The following is a 20222-nucleotide window of genomic DNA, read 5'->3' as shown; positions in this document are numbered from 1 at the left end:
CCTTAAGGTCCACCAAATAACATCCCCCAAACCTTAAAAGAACTCCACACCCTGAACGTCTGCGAATGTACTAGGAACGTCCTTAACACCAGTGGGTATAGATCATACAGGTGTAAGTTTAAATTGTTTACGGTTATACAAGATGGTTTCTAGTTTCCACAACGGATTTCAAGATAGATCGTTTCATTACTACTTTAAACTTACCAGGTAGGCACTGTTAACTATATTAGTAGAATAAAGCATATAGTGATTAGTGAATGACTATAGAAAGATTAGTGAATGAGGGACCTGACAGCTGTTAACAAGACAAAATGAGACTAAATATTGACAACCTTTTGTTATCTATTTAAATTTCACAAAACATGCTGTATATGTAAATAAAGATGAGGAATGATGTCAAAAAACCGAGGACAAAGTTTTGTAGATTAAAACCAGTTTATGAAACGGAAGAATAAAAAGGACCAGGGAAATATGTATCAAATACCATATTCTTTGTTTACAATACATATGAAACCCACATCTCTCCATCTTCATCAAGGTAAATGGTTTATATATGACCGTCATAGTAAGATGAAAGAGTTGAAAAATATGGTTATCAATCCACTTATTGTATTATTTGTCAAGCCAAGTGTGTGTTGTGTGTAGATTATTGTCAGCAGAGGGCAGTATGTTGAGTTCTTTACCAACAGACAAGAAGAGAGGAAAAGATACAAAATATAGATAAATATACTCAATCATAAGCAATAAAATGACATGATAGCACATGACACATCCCAGGGTACAATGATGTAAATTAGTGTTTGTTTATCATCTGCTTGTTATGGATTCTATATTTTTATGGCAACTAGTTTTTTCCCCCCTCGATTTAATGAAACAATATTAAATATACCAGCATGTAGCAATTACTTTGCCACGATAAACCTTTAAGTCTTCAAGCCTACACAGCACCTAGCGAGACACTAAGTCAAGAACAGCTGAGATACAACTTCAGGATCACCCCAGGCCAGACTTGAACTTTCATCCTTTTAAATTACCAGCCAAAATTTGTACCAACTCCAGACATATAGCTTTGGTGTTTTGCCAAACAAGCATTCTGGCATACTGCTGTCATACTTCAAAAAGACAAATTCAAATTAAAAATGGTGCACATGACTTTGGAAATATAGTTATCATGCAAGGACTCTAAAAACAGAATAGATGATCAGCTCTAAATCATATATCCCCAGGGCATGGTAGCAATGCAAATTATGAAATTTCATTTTGATACGCTGATACATTGGGGTAGATTCAGCCTTATTTCCTGTTTGCCACTGGCACTTTATTGTGGCGTTATTTCCAAAAATGCCCCTTAATTCTCAAAAATCCATTCAATAACTTTTGCGTATATCAACTAGAAACATATAAGGATTTGAGACTTTAGAGACGCTGAAGACTTTGTTGAATATTGGACAATTCATTTGGGTAGCAGTGAAAAAAATGTTTTTAATCAAAATTCAAGATTGTGGGTAATCTAAAGGGAAGAGAAATCAGTGAGCATGAGGTAGGAAATCAAAAGGACAACTTATTTTATACAATACACAACTCAATCTTCTGGCTGGTTGTCTGAGCAAAAAATATGTACCTTATGCTTGGTCCCTTAAATTGATCTTATTGTCATCAATTCACCTTTGAGCTTTAAAAAAATATATTTTTAAAAAAAGCAGAGTTTGTTTTTCATTACTAGTACAGTTATTCAGTAAACAATAACAAATAACATTAAAGTTACCATAATACTTGTAAAACTGAACAAAGAATGTATAACTATTGTGCAGTCTTGACTCCATCATTGAGTGCTCAAACCTAAAGCTGCTGTCCGTAACTTTTTTTGTGTTCAAAATTTACAAAAATTATAATGAGAATGTACAACATGAATCCATTTTCTAAACCGTGTTTTTGTCTTACCCTGAATCATTATGGTACACTTATAATAAGTGTTTATATTTGGACTATTTCAGAGTGGACTGGTAGGACCCGCCGCAGAGTATCATAGTAACTGCCGTGACTCGCCACGTCAGGGACATACACGGATAAAAGTAGTTCCGGCTACAATGTTCTTCCGCAAGACGCGTGCAGTTATGTATATTAACCGCTAGTGGGCCAAAAATCACGGACTGCAGCTTTAAGTCGGGTCAGGGTAAACAAAGACAGAAAAGACTTGCTAAAGAGGCGAGACAGATAGCTAGTAAGATGGAAGTAACTAATCTGCATGGATGCATTTTGTACAGCACTTTATATAAAAGTACAGCACATTATATAAAATGGATACGAAATGTTTCACTGAGATAAATGGCTTTAATTAGAAATGCATTCCTGAGCCTCTGCAGTCCGTCTCTTATCTGTCCCTAACTGCAGCTTCTTTTCTGCAGCCTTTCACCTCTGATTTACAGCAGTTGGAAAGCATTCAAGGTTCCCAGAACAGCTGTGACAAAGAAACTATTCTGTTTACCTGCTACCCGGCTGCTTTATTGCCCCCTGGGATATGAGGTGAGCCTGGAATGAAAGTGAAGTTTATGAGTCGTGCTTTGTTGTAGCTGTGCACATACGTGGCTGGGAATCCTGGTTACAGTAAGGTTAACGTTACACACGACCTGAATGCTCAACTTTTTTTGTGTGTGTTTTTGGTATTTGTCTCAGACAGACACGAGACACTTTCAGTAATATATGCATTTATTTTTATTTACAAAGTCACCTTAAAGGATTATTTTTCAAATGTGATTTAACATGCTCTGGAAATGAGTACTCCACAAAGAAATTGCCCAGAAAAATCTGCGTTACCAAAACAACAAATACACAAACAAACAGCAGAATCACTGACATAAATAATGGTCATAATTTGATAGTACACTTCCTGTTATTATGCCGATACTATTAAGTAAATTATCATCTACAGAAGACTAGTGGCATAAACTAATATTTATGTACGTTGCAACAGCAACTTCATTCAAAAAGTCCCAAATTTGGTTCTAATGTCCCACTAGTAAAAGACGGTGTTTAGCTTTACTGTGTGGCTGTTCAGTGAATCAGCTTAAAACAAAACATCTCACTTTATTTAACTCACTTTATCTCAGTCACTAGTGAGAGTGAAATGGCTGCTATACCACCTAAAACTAACTGGATCTTGTTATTTTGCTAAACATTTTAACAGCTGATATATCCAGAATTTGTCCACCTACATGATGTATTTTAAGCAGCGTGTATCTGTGGTCTGTCAGAAAGTGCAGCACCTTATGCTCAGGGCTGTAGCTAGCGGGGCGCAAGGGCGATTTTAACCAAGTGGTTGAAAAGTTTGAAATGCATGCTTTAAGTAAAACAATATCCCATACTTCAAGGTCTCAGACAGTCTCTCCCTCTAATTTTTGTGAGACACACTTGATGCGAATATTTTCACGGAGGTTTCGCAAACGAGCACTGCGGCTTGTGATCTCCTCTACGTACGTTTTGGGGAACCAGCCCCTCTCTCCATCTGACAACCGAATCCCCTCTACCCACCCTGTGAATTGAAAACATTCAAAAGTCATTTATCTCTTCTGCAGTCCTCCAAATTCTCTTTTTCAAAGGGAAAAAATGGAGTATAGCCAGGAGAAGAGAAAGGATTTTCCATACCATCACTTGTAATTGTTACAGCTTGAAGGATGTCTGCCTTCTCCAGCGTTAACTCATCATGCTCCTGAGACTGGTAGCTCTTGATGCACTGGACTTGAGATAGATCTGTACAGACACATGCAGAGAAACATTAAAGAGATATTCCATCCAAAAATGAAAATTCTCTCATTTACTCACCCTCATGCTGTTACAACTAACTTTCTTCTGTGGAAATGTTTCAATTATTTTTCTAAAAATCTTCATTTCTGTTCATCTGAAAGAATTTTCATTTTTGGTAATGATTTTTATAAGGCAGATTCTACACAAAATGCTAAGGGTTTTGTTCAGTCTTTTTTCATTGTATGTTCCATATAAAGCAGCTTGTCGAAGAAATATGGTCATACAGGTTTGGAAAGACATGAGGCCAAGTAAATGATGAGAAAATTTCCATTTTTGGGTGAACTATTCCTTTTAGAGTTTTATTTGAGGCACTTAGTTCACAAGTAAACAGGATATTCTTGAGCAGAACTGTATATTCCACTTTGTTTTCAATGTAATGTCAGTAAAATAACTGATGACTTTGTATGTCCAAACAGCCCCCTTTATTATCATCGTAAAGTATCTGGACTATCTGGTACACACTGCGGCTTAACCTGGCCATGATCCACCCAATGTAACTAGCCAATTTTTTTTTACATGGCATTTAGATAACAATGTTAAATCTAAAATATAGTTAAATCTGAAATGCATGACAAGAGTAAGACAAAGAAATTACACACCATCATTCTCATTGGTCTGCTCAATGGCTGCCTTTGGGTCAGAGGGAAACATGGCTGTGATCCACCTCTGTTTGCTGCTCCTACATAAAACAAAATGTTCTTGACTCCATTTTAAACTCAGTTTTATGCATCCTGTGAGGATATATATCCTGGTGAGGCTTATTTTAGGAACATTCAGATCTATTTGTCAGTGACAGGATTTTGGATGTTAATATATTTGCGAATGATGTGAATGTTCTCACTCTGTGGGTGACTTGAGGAGAATCTGGTGTTTTAGCTGTTGCCCCTCACATAACTGCAGGTAGAAGATGAATCCTGAGATTCCCTGAAGTTTCTGGCTTAGGTCTTTCACCTTGAGGTCTTCAATCTTTGCATGTACAAACACCATGAACTTCCATGTGCTGTGACGGGAAAGAGAAGGGACCAATTTTGTAGCAGCTTTATATCATTTACACAGGGTTTTCAAAAAGGTTTTGCTTGATTCAAATATTAACATTGGTCTCCCATCCCATTAGACTTACTCCTTCCTCCGGGACAGCAGAAGACAGTCATTAAACAGGTGAAGGTACACAGGACGAGTGGTAAGTTTAAACTTAGACCCAGATATGTTCAAGTTCTGTGTGTCCACTTCTAGAAGTTCACCATGTTTGACCAGCCAACGAGACTGAGAGATGAGAGGGAAAATCTAAAATAAAATAAATAGAATTTTACAAAATATTTTTTGTAGGTAAAAAATATAGACATGATTTCTAACAGACCATTTTAGACATTACAGTGAATGCCTGACGTTATACCTTGCCCTCAAAGTTTATTTTCTTGTTTAGATGAATTAGTTCTTCCATCCTCTTCATGGACTGCACACTGGAGTTACATTCCTTTATTATCTAGAGCAGCAGAGCACATTTAGTTTTCATTTCATGATTTTTAAAACATTGTTTGTGACAATTTTACTTTCCCCTCTTTTTTTACTCACCTTTTTGAGCTCATTAAGTGCTTTGGTGGCAGTGTCCTCATCTCGTGATCCAGGCGTTGTTCTCTTTAGGATATTCTATAATGGACACACAGTTCATTAACACAAGACCATTTAATATTAGAATTTAGCAAGCCTTATTCTAAAGCTTGATGATAGCTTTAAACTTATAATATTTGAAAAGATGGATATTATGGATTCTGTCCATGTTGGAATACCTCTACTAGCATTTTGAGTCGTGTGATCCTTTGAAAAGGAAGGATAAGGAATGATGTAAGAGGCAGCCTCTGGCATATTGGGTCCTCTTCCAGGCGGGCAAGGATTCCAGGGAAACGGGGATTATCTTGCCTAAGAAACCACCACAAAACAAAAGCATGAACCTCTTAAACAGGGCAATACTTGCAACATTGTTATGCTTGTTAGAGAACTGTTTTGCAGTAAGAAACTGTTTACAGTAGCCGCTGATAGGTTTGTTCCTGATAGGCTTGATTGGTGACATAAGGCAGATAAACCCTCCGCAGTGCAGGACAGTGGTCAAGGACAATGTCACACACGTCAAAACGCAAAATGTCCCCTTCTAATCTATGCTCCAGGTCTAGAAGAAACCTATGGACACAAAGAGAATTGAAAAGGAGAGAGAAAAAAACATCTCAGCAGAAGGCTCACGCTTTCAAAAATAGCAAAAATTTTATTTACTCTTCATCTTTATTCACCTCTCACTGACTTCTTTCACATCAGGCAGTTTGGAGAAGAGCCACTGCCTCTCCTGCATCCCAAGACACTCACACAGCTCAGGAGACGTCATAAAATGGTCAACTGCAATAGACAAGCTGCGTATGTAAGAGGCCTCTGATGTCACCAACTCAAACTTGGCCTGAAATGAGAAAACGAGTCAAGATAAAATTAATTGTTTCTTTCTCAGCAAAATTTGCTGGTTGATAAAAAATAAATCAAAACAGACTTTCTGAATGTGGAGTCACCTCCTGCAGTTTACGTTCTTCATTGCTGAAGTTGTCGAGTTGTCCACTGGATCGAACATCAGGAATGTCCTGCCAAAGGGAAAAGGCGGAGCCTCGTGATGAGCGGAATGAGCTGGATGGGGAGAGGTTGCCAGGGGACACAGAGTCCCCTCTTTCTTCATCAGTTCCTGGCTCTGCCCCCTGCTGCCTCTGAATCTCTCTGTTGATAGCAACATCACTGTATTCCTGATACAAAATCACTGAGAGAGGAAGAGAAAAATGGTAAATAATACAAAAATATAATAATAATAAAATATATATTTCAAATTCCAGATGTTTTTTTTTTTTTTTGGGCTTACAGTTTGGCAAGAATCGTGACAGACGTTTAGAGCTACTGGAAGGACTGCCTCCATCCTCATCAATAGAAATCTTTCTCATACTGTGAGAAAACAGTAGAAAATATGTTAAAACAGGATTTGTTATATTCTACTCACTACGTTGTTCTCTGTGGGTACTAGCTGAGTTTTAGAGCCACCTTTGCTTTGAACTCCTCCTGTGCAGTGGCAGATTACAGTCAGCAGAGGGCAGTGGTGGTGCAAACCCCACTGGACTATGTGGTGCACTGTCACTTGATCCCCCTGAGAAGCAACGTCTGGAGTTGGGTTTGTCTACAAACAGACAAGGGAGGGAGAATGTACACAAAAGGGATAGAGCTGAAAATATAGCACTGAAGTGTCATAATGACATCACAGCACAAGACTTTCACAATAAAGTCTTTCATTAATCTAATCAGTCCTGATGAGTCACTTACAGTCTGAGCTAAGGTTTCCAGACAGGTGGCGGTCCCGGGAGGCCACACGAGCAGAGAGAGACTTGCCCAGCTTAAGGGTAAAAGAGTTTTTCCTCTGGGAGAGTTGCAGGCGGGAGATGAGCTCAGAGGCAGAGAAGCGCCGGCGCTCATTGTCTGCTGAGCGAGAACAGGACAGAGGCAGTGAGGTCCCACTGTTGAGGGCAGGGCCTTCCAGGGGTCTGCAGTCTTCTAGGCCCAACCTCTGGCTCCCCCCATCATTTATGCCCCCCTCTGATCTGGCACCCTCCTGAGGGATATCTAAGAATGGTTTTTGAGAGGACGGTATGGAAAGAAGAGAGAGGTCCTCATCTACCCCTGGGAGAGGGCTGGAACTTTGGGATGTGGGGATAGTAGAGCCCACCATGCCAAGCCCTCCTTCTATAAATGATTCAAAGGATGTTGGGAGCAGGTAATCACACTCCACGCCTGGGCTGCTGAGAGACTCATCACTCAGAGTGTCTGGAGAGTATACCCTCATCTTACGCCCTATTAGCAACAAGGAACACTGAGTGAGAAAAGGTACTATCCACTTACATTCACCTGTAGTTTTAATAGATCACTTTAGCAAAGTAGTTCCTAACCTTAATCCTAGAGGCCAATCAATTGTACAGATTTTGGACATTTCCCTAATCAAACACACTTTATTCAGCTCACTTATAGAGACTCCAACATCCAAAATGTGTACTGTTTTGAGGAGCCTCCAGGGACAGGCTTGGGAACCACTGCCATAGTGTATTAAAACATTCTACAAACTTAGTGCAATCCTTAAAAGCATACTAAGAATCATCATCTATTCGAAAGCTCACATACCGTTTCAAGAGTGGTGAAAAACTGTGCACTGTGACAAACTATTTGTTGTTTAAAACAGGAATGTAGGACCAATGTGTCAAGACTTGGTTAAGTGAGAGTGGCACTTACTTATGGACTTCTCTTTTATGGATCCCAAAGAGGTGCGTCTTTGAGGGCGAAATGGGTCTGGACTCTGGAACTCTAAGGGGGAAGAGGGGGAGCTCAGCTGTTGAGACTCCAAAGAGTTCCTGTCCCCAGGTGCATATGTAGGGGACAGCGGCAGAAACAAGTCTCGAGAACTGAGGCCCTTAACTCTTGGTTCAGGTTTTTCATAAACGGTCTCAGGTAAGCCAGTAATGGGTGTCCACGTCTGATCCTGAACCACTTCCACATTACTGCTATCCTGGGTCAAATAATTGTCCAGTGTTTTGTCTGTACTCCCATTCTTGGCAAAGTCGGATGGACTGTTTCCATTGCATCTGACAGGCTTGGAGCAAAGAGAGGAACTACAGCTTTCCGGTGTTCGTGATTGGAAACCATTAATGCTTGGCTGTTGAAGGTCAATGAAGGCCAATGTCTCTTGCTGACACACCGCAATGTGTTGATGCTGTCGCAGGAGAGGCCTACCTTCCCGAGAGTCACTCAGAGCCTGGGCCTCAACTGAGCCTGGGAACCACATGTCAGAGCTCTCGCCTCTGCAATGGAACGCTTGGAGGTGAGGCTGGAAGTCAAGAAGAGGAGAGAATCCATAGCCAGGGAGCATGGCTCAGGAAGGACATGGGTACTGCAAAGCAATTAGGAAACAAAAACAGACAGAAAGAATGTAAGGTATTATAACTCATGTACCCACATAACCAGAGTCCTGACAGACGCTGCATTTCCAAATTTGACCACAAAGGAATAGATCCCTCTGGCCAATGTTTTTGTTGTGCCAGCACAGATTTATGCATTGTAAATCTTGGCTCATCTTTGCTGTTCTTAGTGGATTTGGTGATCCACTGGGTAAAGTTAAGTCTTGCTGAACAGGCTCTGCTCTTCCCCCCGTGGCAGACTTGGCTCAGTCGCTGCCACTGCGTCTTCCTGTTGTAATTAAAGAGCGCAGCATGCAGCCCTCATCCCCTATACTTATCTACATAATTTACAGCTGGATCCCTTACTCGAAACTGCTTCTGTAGTGCAGCTTCTGCATGAAGATGTCAAGTCAGTCACATGAGGACACTCCGATCCCTCCAACTATGATAATGGGCAAGTGTCTAGTCTTGCTAGCAGCTTATACCTAAGATGGAATGCTTCACAAAGAGGAACCTGACTGAGAAGGTCATCTTGGAAGAGTTTTTCTGTGCATATTTCCCATGCTTCCAAACAGCTCTCTATTTACCCAAACAAATCTGGGTCATGGGAGAAGCAATGCTTATTAGTATTCAGTGTCTTGCCCTGAGGGACAAGCAAGCCTGAGATAGCTTGAGCTATGACATTTCCTGGGCTATTAAAGCAATGAAGTCTCAGCAAACTGTCAGTGCTGATGACCCACATCTGCCTTAATCACTGACCCATGAAATAAAGAGAGATGTTTTCTAAACTTGGAGATGAAATCCACCCAATGATGCTAGGTGGGTTGCCCCTAGGTGTCTTAAACTCTACTATGTCTGTGTCATGAACCAGAAAATAAAAGGTAAAACTGAATAAATCATTGTTTATTGTAATAGTTTCAAAACTATCTTTTGAAAATCTTTGCATCCTCACATATACATCACTTTTCTGAGAGGTAGTCTCCCCCTTCTCAGTTTCTCTTTGAAAGCTGAATGTACACACGACTAAATCCAACTGCATAATATAACGTGATCCACAAGCAAACTCTCATTCACATGTATGAAAAGTCCAGGTAACACAATTTGACCCTGTGTTCCGATAAAAACTATATGAACATCTGTACAACAAACACACTGCACAACTAAACCCCAAAACACACTGCACAAATGGTTACCTGTTCCCTATACTCTAAACAAAAGTCCCTTTATTTCTCCAGATGGGGAATGCTGTTAATTGCACAGGAGATGTGAATCTGGATTCCTTACATGCACACACAGAAATAAAAATCAATTGGTCAGTTGATATTCTCAGTTTGTCTTCATAAACTATAATCAACATATAATATCTTTCTCATTTTCTGAAATTACTTTTCTGTTCATGTCACAGCTGTTTGTGCTATTTGATAATGAAAGCCAACTGCCAAATAGCAATTCAGTTAATTATTTAGGGTACTCACATTTACGTCTACACTACATCTTTTCTTGTTGAATATCTTGTCATTTGGAAATACATCAAATTATGGAAGCAAAACTTGGGAACTGTTGTAAAATAGAATTAACACTTTACTGTGCTGCACAAATTTGATGTAATGTACAAATAGCTGCAGTAATTTTGTGAAAGCCGTGCATAGCTATTACTATAAAACAAATTCAATAATACACTTCATTACAGCCCATTACAATACATCTATTCCATACATTCAATTTGATGTCTTCCATTTTACAATTTTCAGTAAAATACACCATGTAATTTCCCATGTTCTCAACATGTTATTTCCTTATGTTTTGGTCTTTGTTGTATACATTCTCCCTGTAATTTTGGAGGCTTCCTGTAAGTCAGGGCGTCAACAAAGTAAATGAATAGAAAACTGCCATCTTCTTCATTGTAGCTATGATTAAAGAAACCAATGCTGCAAAAGCCCATGTAGACTGTTAATTATAAAATAATTCTTAAGAACCACATGAATCCACAAATATATTCAGTGATGTCAGCAATAATAGATCGATATGAGGACCAATAGTTTGATTATATATTTGAAATAAAGCGATTTTTTTCTCCATAGCGTACAGCTGTCACTAAATCAAAATCCTACTGTAAAATAAATATAATTTTTTAGAAATGACTATACATACATTTTACACAAATTTTAAAAGTCACAATGAAAACACCAAACAAGACCAAAAAAAAAAACAAAACAAAAAAAACCCTATTAATACGTTTTTGCTTGTTTGAGCACGGGTCTAACAGTGTGGTGTGATAGGCTTCTGTTTGTATGTTATATTGCTCTGAAGCAGGCTGACAGTGCTGGTCTAATTGGCCTGTGAGATCATGGCATCTGCTTTTCGCACTCAAACACCTCAGCTCATTTTCAGCTGCTGCAACTTGATGGCAAGATGCAGGTGGTAACAAATAAAATATTAAAGGAACAGTTCAATAAAAACAAATATTCGGTCATTATTTACTCACCCTTTTTGTTCATTGTCATTCTTGAATGTTTTGATAATAAACTTTAGTTGAATGGACAAAAACGGTGTAAAGATTATTCAGAAAGTCTCCTTTTATGTTCCATGGGTAAATAACAGCATACAGATTTGGTACATGAGGGTGAGTAAAAATTGACAGAATTTTCATCTTTTAAGTGAACTATTTCTTTAATGGGTTTAAGGCCACTTCACATCAGTAAACTAACTGGTATGGTATGCTTTTATTGTAAAAGTTTACTTACTCTTGAAACCACACAAACTGTGGATCTATCTTTAAGCAACTCTGTTTGCTGCCCTAAGCAGTGTTGGAGGTAACGCATTACAACTAACTTGAGTAACATAATCAGATTACTTTTATCAAGTAACTAGTAAAGTAATGAGAGAAGTAGGGTAAGTGCAGAGGCGTTTTGTGCACTAAACATGATAGTTATTGTAGTTCTAGACTAAATGTGAACATGCATTTACTCATCTCACTTATACAAAAACAGATTCAGTATTCCCCAAAATGAATAAAACAGTAAAATGCAATCTCAGAATTTTACACAAACCTGCAATAATTAAATATATTAAATTACACAAATATACTTTATGTATTTAATCTCACTTTACTAACTAATGTCTTTGCTGCTGACCATCAATAATCCAATTCAACCATACTAATAAGCAATTAGTAGTTACTTTATATTAGATTTAGAAATAAGAGTGTTGAACTTCCTTCTCCTGTATCCTATTCTTCTTTAATCCAAAATAGCAGCACAGCTGAAAGGTTTGAGCTGCACCCTCTACTGTACAGGTGTAAATATGAATTTCCTTCAGCTCAAGGCTTATTCGTTTCACTTTTGGTGTTAAAGGGCCTTAACAAATGCCAAAAACATAACTTTTTTTGATGTTATTAAAAAACAAACAAGCAACACCGGCCCAGGTGAGGAAAAGTAACGCATAAGTGACATTACACATTACTTTTCATAAAAAGTAACTAAGTAACGTATACTTACTTTTTTTTTTTTTTTTTAGGGAGGAACTCAATATTGTAATGCATCACTTTTAAAAGTAACTTTCCTCATCACTGGCCCTAACACTGTCTAAAGTGTTCACTTTTCTTTAATTAACGGATGACATTATAATGTACACCTAATGTGTGAAAGTATTATTCTAGAACAAAAGATGCAAATTAATTGTAGACATTTTATATAGTAGCATTTCAATTCTGGTGGGGCGATTGAGAACATCTGGAGGTGAAAAACACTTCTTTGTTTGTGTTTGGTGTGGGGCCTGATCCCTCAAAGTGCCTGAGGCCTTCCTCACCTACTCCATCAAGACAGACACCAAAATCCCTTTTCACATTCACAAAGCATTGACATTGCCCTCAACCCTCTCAACACCAACACAACAGAGAGAGAGCAAGAGAGAAGTCCATAAGTGTAACAATACCTGGTTTAAGGTATTACTCTAGCAAGCTGAGCTCCGTCAGACCACCTTGAACCCCATGGTCCCATCTAAAAAAAGAATTTACCACATCTTTAGGACATCTGTGCACTCACCTTCTTTCAACATTAACACCTCCCATATTGGACACACCCTGTGGAATACAGGAGTGATAGTGCTGCACACAAGCAGTAGTGCTGAGGAAACAAAGCACTATTATAACATGCTACAGTTCAGTGGAGAGCGCAGTTGATTTTAAGTTTTATACATTAACTAAATTAAATATAGTCCTCTGAATAATGGATATTTAAGCAGGAACCACATTGCTTCACACTAACCGAAGAAGTCCACTTAGGTTTGGATAGATCAAGAAAAAACCCAAAAGCATCAACTAAACAATATTCAGTTGTTTCTAAAGAAAAAAATCTTAAGTAAAAAGTGCTTAATGTCAAGTAAAATCAAAATTGGCTCAAATTACTTTATTAATGCATACTCCTTGTGATCAGTTCCCAAGTGCATGTTATTCTAAAGACAAAAATTGTGTGTCTTCACAATCTTTAATCAAAACAAAACAACTTACTCTTCTTCTGAAATTATTTTGACTGTCCATCGACGTCACTTACTGGATAATGTGGAACAACAGCCAAATAGCCATTGTTTTAGCCAACTCATATTCTCGATTCTGGTGTGCCCCAATCAGTTCCCAATGGATAAAATCAAGCCCCGCCCTACATTTTAAACTTGGAAATACATCAAATTATGAAAGTTAAATGGGTTGCGGACATATCTTTTCAAGTCACAGTATCATGATTTACTACTAAATTTGCCTGACTGCACTCAATAGTCCTGCTGATGTTTGCCAGATTTATACAGCTCAATCAGTTCTTTAATGTGCCGTTAAATTTGTGTCACGTTGCAACGATGACCTACTTTCACCGTTCCATTCACGTCACACTCATTCACCCTCAACTTCCTGTTTTCTTTCACTCGCTGCTCGGGAGGAGAACTGAGCCAGGCGAATGCTGACCCCTCCCTCTGCTTTATTATATGGACAGGTAAAGACTAGTCACTCGAAGCAGCTTGTTTTGAAATGTGATCGTATACTGCTCACATCTCGAGTCTGACCATGCAGCAGATGACATTCGTGGTTTGTGATATTTTACCATGCAGACATTCATTTTAATCCAAAAGTGCTACAGTATAAATGGTCTAATTAAGTTTTTTTAAAACTGTTAACATCAATAAATAAAAATAAAATCATACTTCATACATGGATATTTTAGAAAAATAAATAAAGTAAAGATTTGGTTTGTTAAATGTACTTCAAAATTCCTGTGAAATTACCACATAATACCTGCATTGCTCATATTCCTCAAGATTTTCTCTGAGAGACTGTATTCAGGTCAGTCCATGTAATCAAATAAAAACACAAATTATTTTATGCACATTATGTGCAAGCCAACAGAGCGCCTGAAAAAGCCTTCAGGCTGCGTAGCTAAACAGGTGTGCATAGAGCGGAGCCAGAGAAAGGCCTTTTACACATACCTGTAGGGCTTGGCTTTTCAGGATCACTTTTCATAGACAAACACAAACATGTGCAACCACACACACACACATAAAAAAACCCTCCTAAAACACTGACACACTGGTGCAAGCACATTTACTGTAGATATCTTGATATCAAGATATCAGCCTCCTGTCATTAAGAATTTAGTAGCTTGTTATAGACGTATGTTCTTGCGTTTTTCAAACATAAAAATTTCTAAAAGTTCCTTTAAAAGACAAATAAAAAGTGCTAGTGCCTTCCAACACTTTACAACAATCATACTAACCAGTTTCTTTTATAGCATAAGTCTTGAAATCCAAGGATTGTTTGTAAAGGCAAAATGAGGACACAATAAAAATGGTTAACCATTAAGCCTTTTGTGTGCCGAAGAAAAGCAAGTTCATTATCACGGCCGACCCCCACTCCCAATAAAGATCTGACACTTTCCACATTCCCCAAATAACTGCGCTTCTGTCATTCCACTTAAATTGCCCAGTAAGCTGTACCCGAGAACAAACAAAGAGTCTGGTCTGTCTGAGCTCACGCAACAAGAACAGGCCTTATTTGTGTGGCTGCATCCTATCTGTGCTGACCATTGGGGGAGGCACTAATAGCGTGCAGTCACACAAACAAGGTCTGTTCTTATTGCTCCCCAAACCTCTTCCGTCACCATCTGTTCATTCTGCAGGTGAGCTCTGCTGGGGTTTTTTTCAGCCCTTAGAAGCCCTTTAAGGCCAGTAAGACTAACAGAGTTGAGTGAAGGGGCTTTAGATACCCATTCCACCCTGAGTGGCCCTGTTGACCTGAATTCGACAAGCTAAATGAGGGTAAGTGAGGAGAGAATGCTTTTGCATGCGAAGAGTGGGGACGGAGTATTACTGGGTGTGGCATGGCGTCCTTTTCCCTCAGACTGCAGCTCTAGTACATGTAGGTGCAGATACAGAATCAGTCTGTTGCCTCCAACTGACAGGTGATGGGGCAGGTGCTCCATATGCAGAAGAACGATGGGAGGGAGGGAGAGAGAGGAGTTACAGTTCGCTTTATGGGGTAAAATTAACTGTTAATCAGTCTCAGCAATGATATGCGTTACACTGAAGTCAAATGATACAACCATTTCTGATAAAAAAAAAAAAAGTACTGTGGTTTTACCATGGTTATTGTATACCATGGAAACCAAATGTACTGAATGATGAGCATAAATATATATTACATTTAGGTCAATGACGTAAAAGAGGAAAAATGTCTCTAAACATGTCATGTGGTATAACCATCCTGTAAAATTAATATTATCATATAAACATTTTCCTTACATGTGAATGTATAGATTAATAACTATATTTAAAAAAAAATTCAGGTAATTTTTTTAAATATCATGAATAAAATATCTTTTATGTTTTTTGCATGCATGCTGATTCACACCACATGACTGTAATTTGGGCAATTTTTAAAAAAATAATAATATATTAATAATTTATTAATAACACCTATTTTATTAATAATGATAACAAAAACATAATTTTAACAAACAAAATTTCAAAAACATTAAAAAAAAATATATATATACACTTTTAAATAAATTTTACTATTTTTAAATACATTTTTATTTTTTTAAATATTATTTTAGAATTTCTAAAAAAATTCTAAGAAATATTTGTAAAGGATTATAGCACCTAGTAAGATTATAACTACCTAGTAAGATTTCAGGAATTTCATTCTTTTAATAAAGCTTTTCTTTTTCTTCTTCTTCAATATGATCCCCGGACTACGGAAGAGGATTAGGGCCAAGCAATAATAAAAAAATAAAACCATCTCGAGATTAATGTTGTTAAATTTCGAGAAAAAACTCGTTAAATTTCGAGAAAAAAGTCGAAATAAAATGTTGAGAATAAACATTAAATTATGAGAAAAAACTAGTTAAATTTCAAGAAAAAAGTCGAGATAAAATATTGAGAATAAAGTCATTAAATTACGAGAAAAAAGTCGTTAAATTACGAGAACAAATTCGTTAAATTACGAGAATAAATTCGTTAATTTAATGAGTTTATTCTCAACATTTTATCTCAACTTTTTTCTCAAAATTTAACGACATTTTTCTCATAATTTAACGAATTTGTTCTCGTAATTTAATGACTTTATTCTCAACATTTTATCTCAACTTTTTTCTCGAAATTTAACGAGTTTTTTCTCGTAATTTAATGACTTTTTTCCCCATAATTTAACGAGTTTATTCTCAACATTTTATCTCGACTTTTTCTTGAAATTTAACAAGTTATTTCTCTTAATTTAATGAGTTTATTCTCAACATTTTATCTTGACCCTTTTCTCGAAATTTAACAACTTTAATCTTGAGATGGTTTTATTTTTTTATTATTGCTTGGCCCTAATCCTCTTCCGTACCGGACAGTTATATAACCCTGGTTTATTTATTTTATATTTTTTATATGCCCTCATTTTTTTTTTTTTTTTTACTCAGAAATTATAAACATTCTCATAACATAAGAGACATATCAAGTCTATGTATAAATAGCAATTGTAATGTATTTTTGAATCAATTAATAGATCTGACACAAAAAATGTCATGTCATGTCTTGTCATTGACCCTAAAGCATAAAAAACAGTGTTTTCCTGGTACACATGCCAGTTCATTTGTATTGTTATCAAACATCCTGTGCCACCTATTGCTCCCTCCAATCTGTTCTTATCTCTACCAGCATATATGAGCAATCCAGACCTGCTGAGAACTATGAGAATCCAATGAGTCATTCAAATACACACAGACTGGCACAGCCGAGCTGGAGGAGAGGCAAGCTGCAGGTTACGATAGACATTCCAAGGGTCTGGCCGCCCCCACTGTCTCTCTGATGTTAATATCTGCCAACATGTTGACTAAAGCAAAGCACCATCAAAATACACCCTGTGGGATCCATCCATGCTCAAACATACACCCTAAAAGCTAAAAAATGTCAATGTCTTCATGTGTCTCAATAGATGTCAGTGGAGATTCAGGAAGAGTTTCACAGACAATTCATCTGTTACATAAGGTCTGGGTGCATGAAAATCCCTCCATTCAAACAAGACCCATATTTGTTTGGGATAATCACTCTCAATACTAAAAGGATATCTCTTACACATCCAATGATATGATGCAGCAAATGCAGACAATGGTTTCTGAGTCTATACAGGATGAGGATGAATAAGGCAGGGAGATTTTATTGTGACATGATACTTTTTTGTTTACCCCACATCCTCATATTGGCATTCACTCATGACCCATCATAAAAGGATCTCAGTTTCCAGGCACATAACCTAAAATCAGATACTATGAAGCCAGTTTAAACTGCAAGGTTTCTGCTGTTCAATAATTTTGTCTGGGCAGCCGGGATAATTCCTATTCCCGCACAGCAGTGTAGAGGAGAACATAAAGCCTTCCATCAGACAGGTGCTAGGTCATAAAGAGGACGTCGCACCCTCCCGCTCAGAAAGAAAAGAAAACACTCTCCAAAACACATGCTCCACACAAGGCATGAAACAAACACAATAAAAATCACATACACATTTACAAACACACAGACGACGCAACAGCACTACATATGAATCATGAGTTTGATGGAAGATAATATAGTCCAAATTTATGACAGCTGTGTAAATAATAAAGCATGTAGACAGATCTACTGTTTAAAAACAGATGTAGATATATTGATCTATTGATTTTACTGGATGAACTGCCATATATACCATCAGTTTCAACTAAAATGAATAAAAATTTTAAATAAAGCTGAAATAAAACAAATATAAATTAGTTGGAAAACTTAAAAAAAATTGAAATGTAAATAAATATAAGTAATAAAATAAGTTGAAGTACTAAAATTGCAAAAACTAAAAAAAAGAGCTAAATAGAAATATTTAAAAAACGATACTACATAAATTGTATAAATAATAATAGTATGAATAATACCAAAATAACACTATATATTTTTAATATTCAAAGGAATTAACTACAAACAAACTAAAACCATAACTAATTATATATATATATAAAATGTAATAAACATGTAAAATACATTCAAAATATAAAATGTATAAAATAAAATAGTTTTTTTATCTCATGAATGCTCAGATTTGCCAAGAAAGCGCGCAAAAGTCAGAGATTTCATAAACTCAAACAGTTCTTATCAAACTCTTCCAAGAGCAAATTATCTGGACTTTGCTATGCATGATTATTTTATAGCTTATTAGCTTTATACTGTTTTACTGTACATCAACAATGACCTCATTTGTGTCAGATTTTATAATCTCCTAAGAAATCGAACAAAGTTAATACTTAAATGAAGAACTTAACTTTTATGAGCATCTGAGTAATACTCTTTGCTAAGTCAATCAATAACAGAATTCACTGTATATTTGAGTATATTTTTTATTTGAGCAAAATCAAAATCCACTGCCAATAAACCAAACTAACCAAAACAAAGCCCAACAAAAAAAGCCCCAGTTCTCCGCAACTAACATTTCTACATTGCTTCTCACAGTAAAACACCCTGACATTGAGTTCACGACGGTCGGTACTGCCATCTATCCATGTGCATTTCATTTACAGCGTGTTCCAGACAAGCACTCACCTGCCCCTCACATCAACAGAAGCTCACGCATGCACACGCTTCCATCTCTGTTCCCTGCAGCAGTAGAATATTCAGGGCTCATATCCTGCTCAATCTATCGAACTATTATGCATGCAACATTAAGTAGCTTGCAAGCGATCGTTAGCACGGGCATATTTGCATCCAACTATGTCTGATAGAAGAGCTGGAGGGCAGTGTTGCTGCCTGCTCTACCAGGATTTTATAAACTGGACCATATCCCAGACATATCATGAGATTTGTCTATGCAGGTGATGAGTGTCAGATGTGCAAATCAAAACATTATTATACTACATGCATGAGCATCTGTTCAAGCAAGGAAAAAATTGCCTGGCAGTACAACACAAAACCCAGAGGGACCTAAGTTTAGGTGACCTTAAATATTTTCCATGTCAAACAGTCATAATTTTGTTGTTGGCAGCAATAGATGACAAAGTAGAAAAGTGACAGTAGGCTCAGCCACTTCTTTAAACCGCTAACATACAAAAAAAGAGAATCAAAAGACTGAGACCACTAGTGACAATAGTATTAATATATTAACATACAAAGTTCACATGATCAAATTTACCCGATTAGTGACTTGGAAATCAGAAATATTAGATTCTGAATCCCAGATTTTCAGTATGGTCTCAGATACTTGGTCCACTGCATATATAAATCTTCCTCATATAAACACAAACTACAGAACAATATGCCGATATCATCTAAAATGCAACAGATTTTGATTTACAGAAAGCCAGTACCTCATTTGTATCAGTGGACTGTGGGCTGGATGGGGTCCAACTCCGGTGTGCAAATCCAAGTCATCCAGGATTGTGGCTGAGGTGCTATAGTGTCCATGACTGCCTTGTGTTCCTCTCGGCTACTTTGTTTCCCCTCAGCTGCTCTCTAACTCAGTCAGCATGCTGCGGCTTGAGTCCAGATGATCCAAGTGTTCTCTTCAATCCCCTTCAGATACAAAAATACAGTTGACAGTAGACAAATAACACCCTACTAACTGTTCTAGCTACTTAAAAACACAAATTTCTCCTTCATATCGTTCCCTTTTCCTCATATTTCCCCTTCTCCCCAGCAACAAATGCAGAAAGACATTTGTCCTCCTCTCTCGTGCTGTCCTCCTCTGGCTCCCTCTTGTACTTATTTATGGTTTTATTTCTAACACCTGCCAGCAGAGGAAAAGGAGAGAGGCGCAAGCTGTCGTCTGGTTCAGAGGAGAGTCCTTCCTGCCAAGGAGGGAGAAAGAGCATGAGTGTGTGCGCGTCTGGATTCCTGTGTGTCAACAGCAGTGCTTTGCAAGTGGATAGCAGGCGGTCGGTTAGGAGGGTTAGTTTGGTGGGGGCGTGAGACAGAGGGTAG

The 20222-nt window shown here is 37.5% G+C and overlaps 1 protein-coding gene across 2 annotated transcripts; it reads right to left on the bottom strand.

The window, feature by feature from the left end:
- Positions 1-2678: 2678 nt before the first annotated feature.
- Positions 2679-20222, bottom strand: arhgef19 (Rho guanine nucleotide exchange factor (GEF) 19). Of its 2 annotated transcripts, XM_067372124.1 has the most exons (17): positions 19610-20222; positions 12693-12757; positions 8098-8752; positions 7141-7665; positions 6865-6997; positions 6689-6768; positions 6351-6589; positions 6084-6244; positions 5824-5976; positions 5589-5718; positions 5374-5448; positions 5195-5284; positions 4922-5085; positions 4643-4801; positions 4401-4480; positions 3643-3747; positions 2679-3529 (listed from the first exon to the last, which is right to left on the bottom strand). In XM_067372124.1, exons 3-17 carry the CDS (start codon positions 8729-8731, stop codon positions 3372-3374), a joined length of 2886 nt encoding a protein of 961 aa, XP_067228225.1. In that variant the 5' UTR covers positions 8732-8752; positions 12693-12757; positions 19610-20222; the 3' UTR covers positions 2679-3371. The 2 variants fall into 2 exon arrangements, with proteins under 2 accessions (XP_067228225.1, XP_067228224.1); XM_067372123.1 differs by lacking the exon at positions 12693-12757 and having other exon boundaries at positions 2680-3529; positions 19610-20220.

The sequence above is a fragment of the Chanodichthys erythropterus genome, chromosome 20, assembly GCF_024489055.1.
Source record: "Chanodichthys erythropterus isolate Z2021 chromosome 20, ASM2448905v1, whole genome shotgun sequence".
Taxonomy (NCBI): Eukaryota; Metazoa; Chordata; class Actinopteri; order Cypriniformes; family Xenocyprididae; genus Chanodichthys; species Chanodichthys erythropterus.
This window is presented reverse-complemented; position numbering and strand designations above follow the sequence as displayed.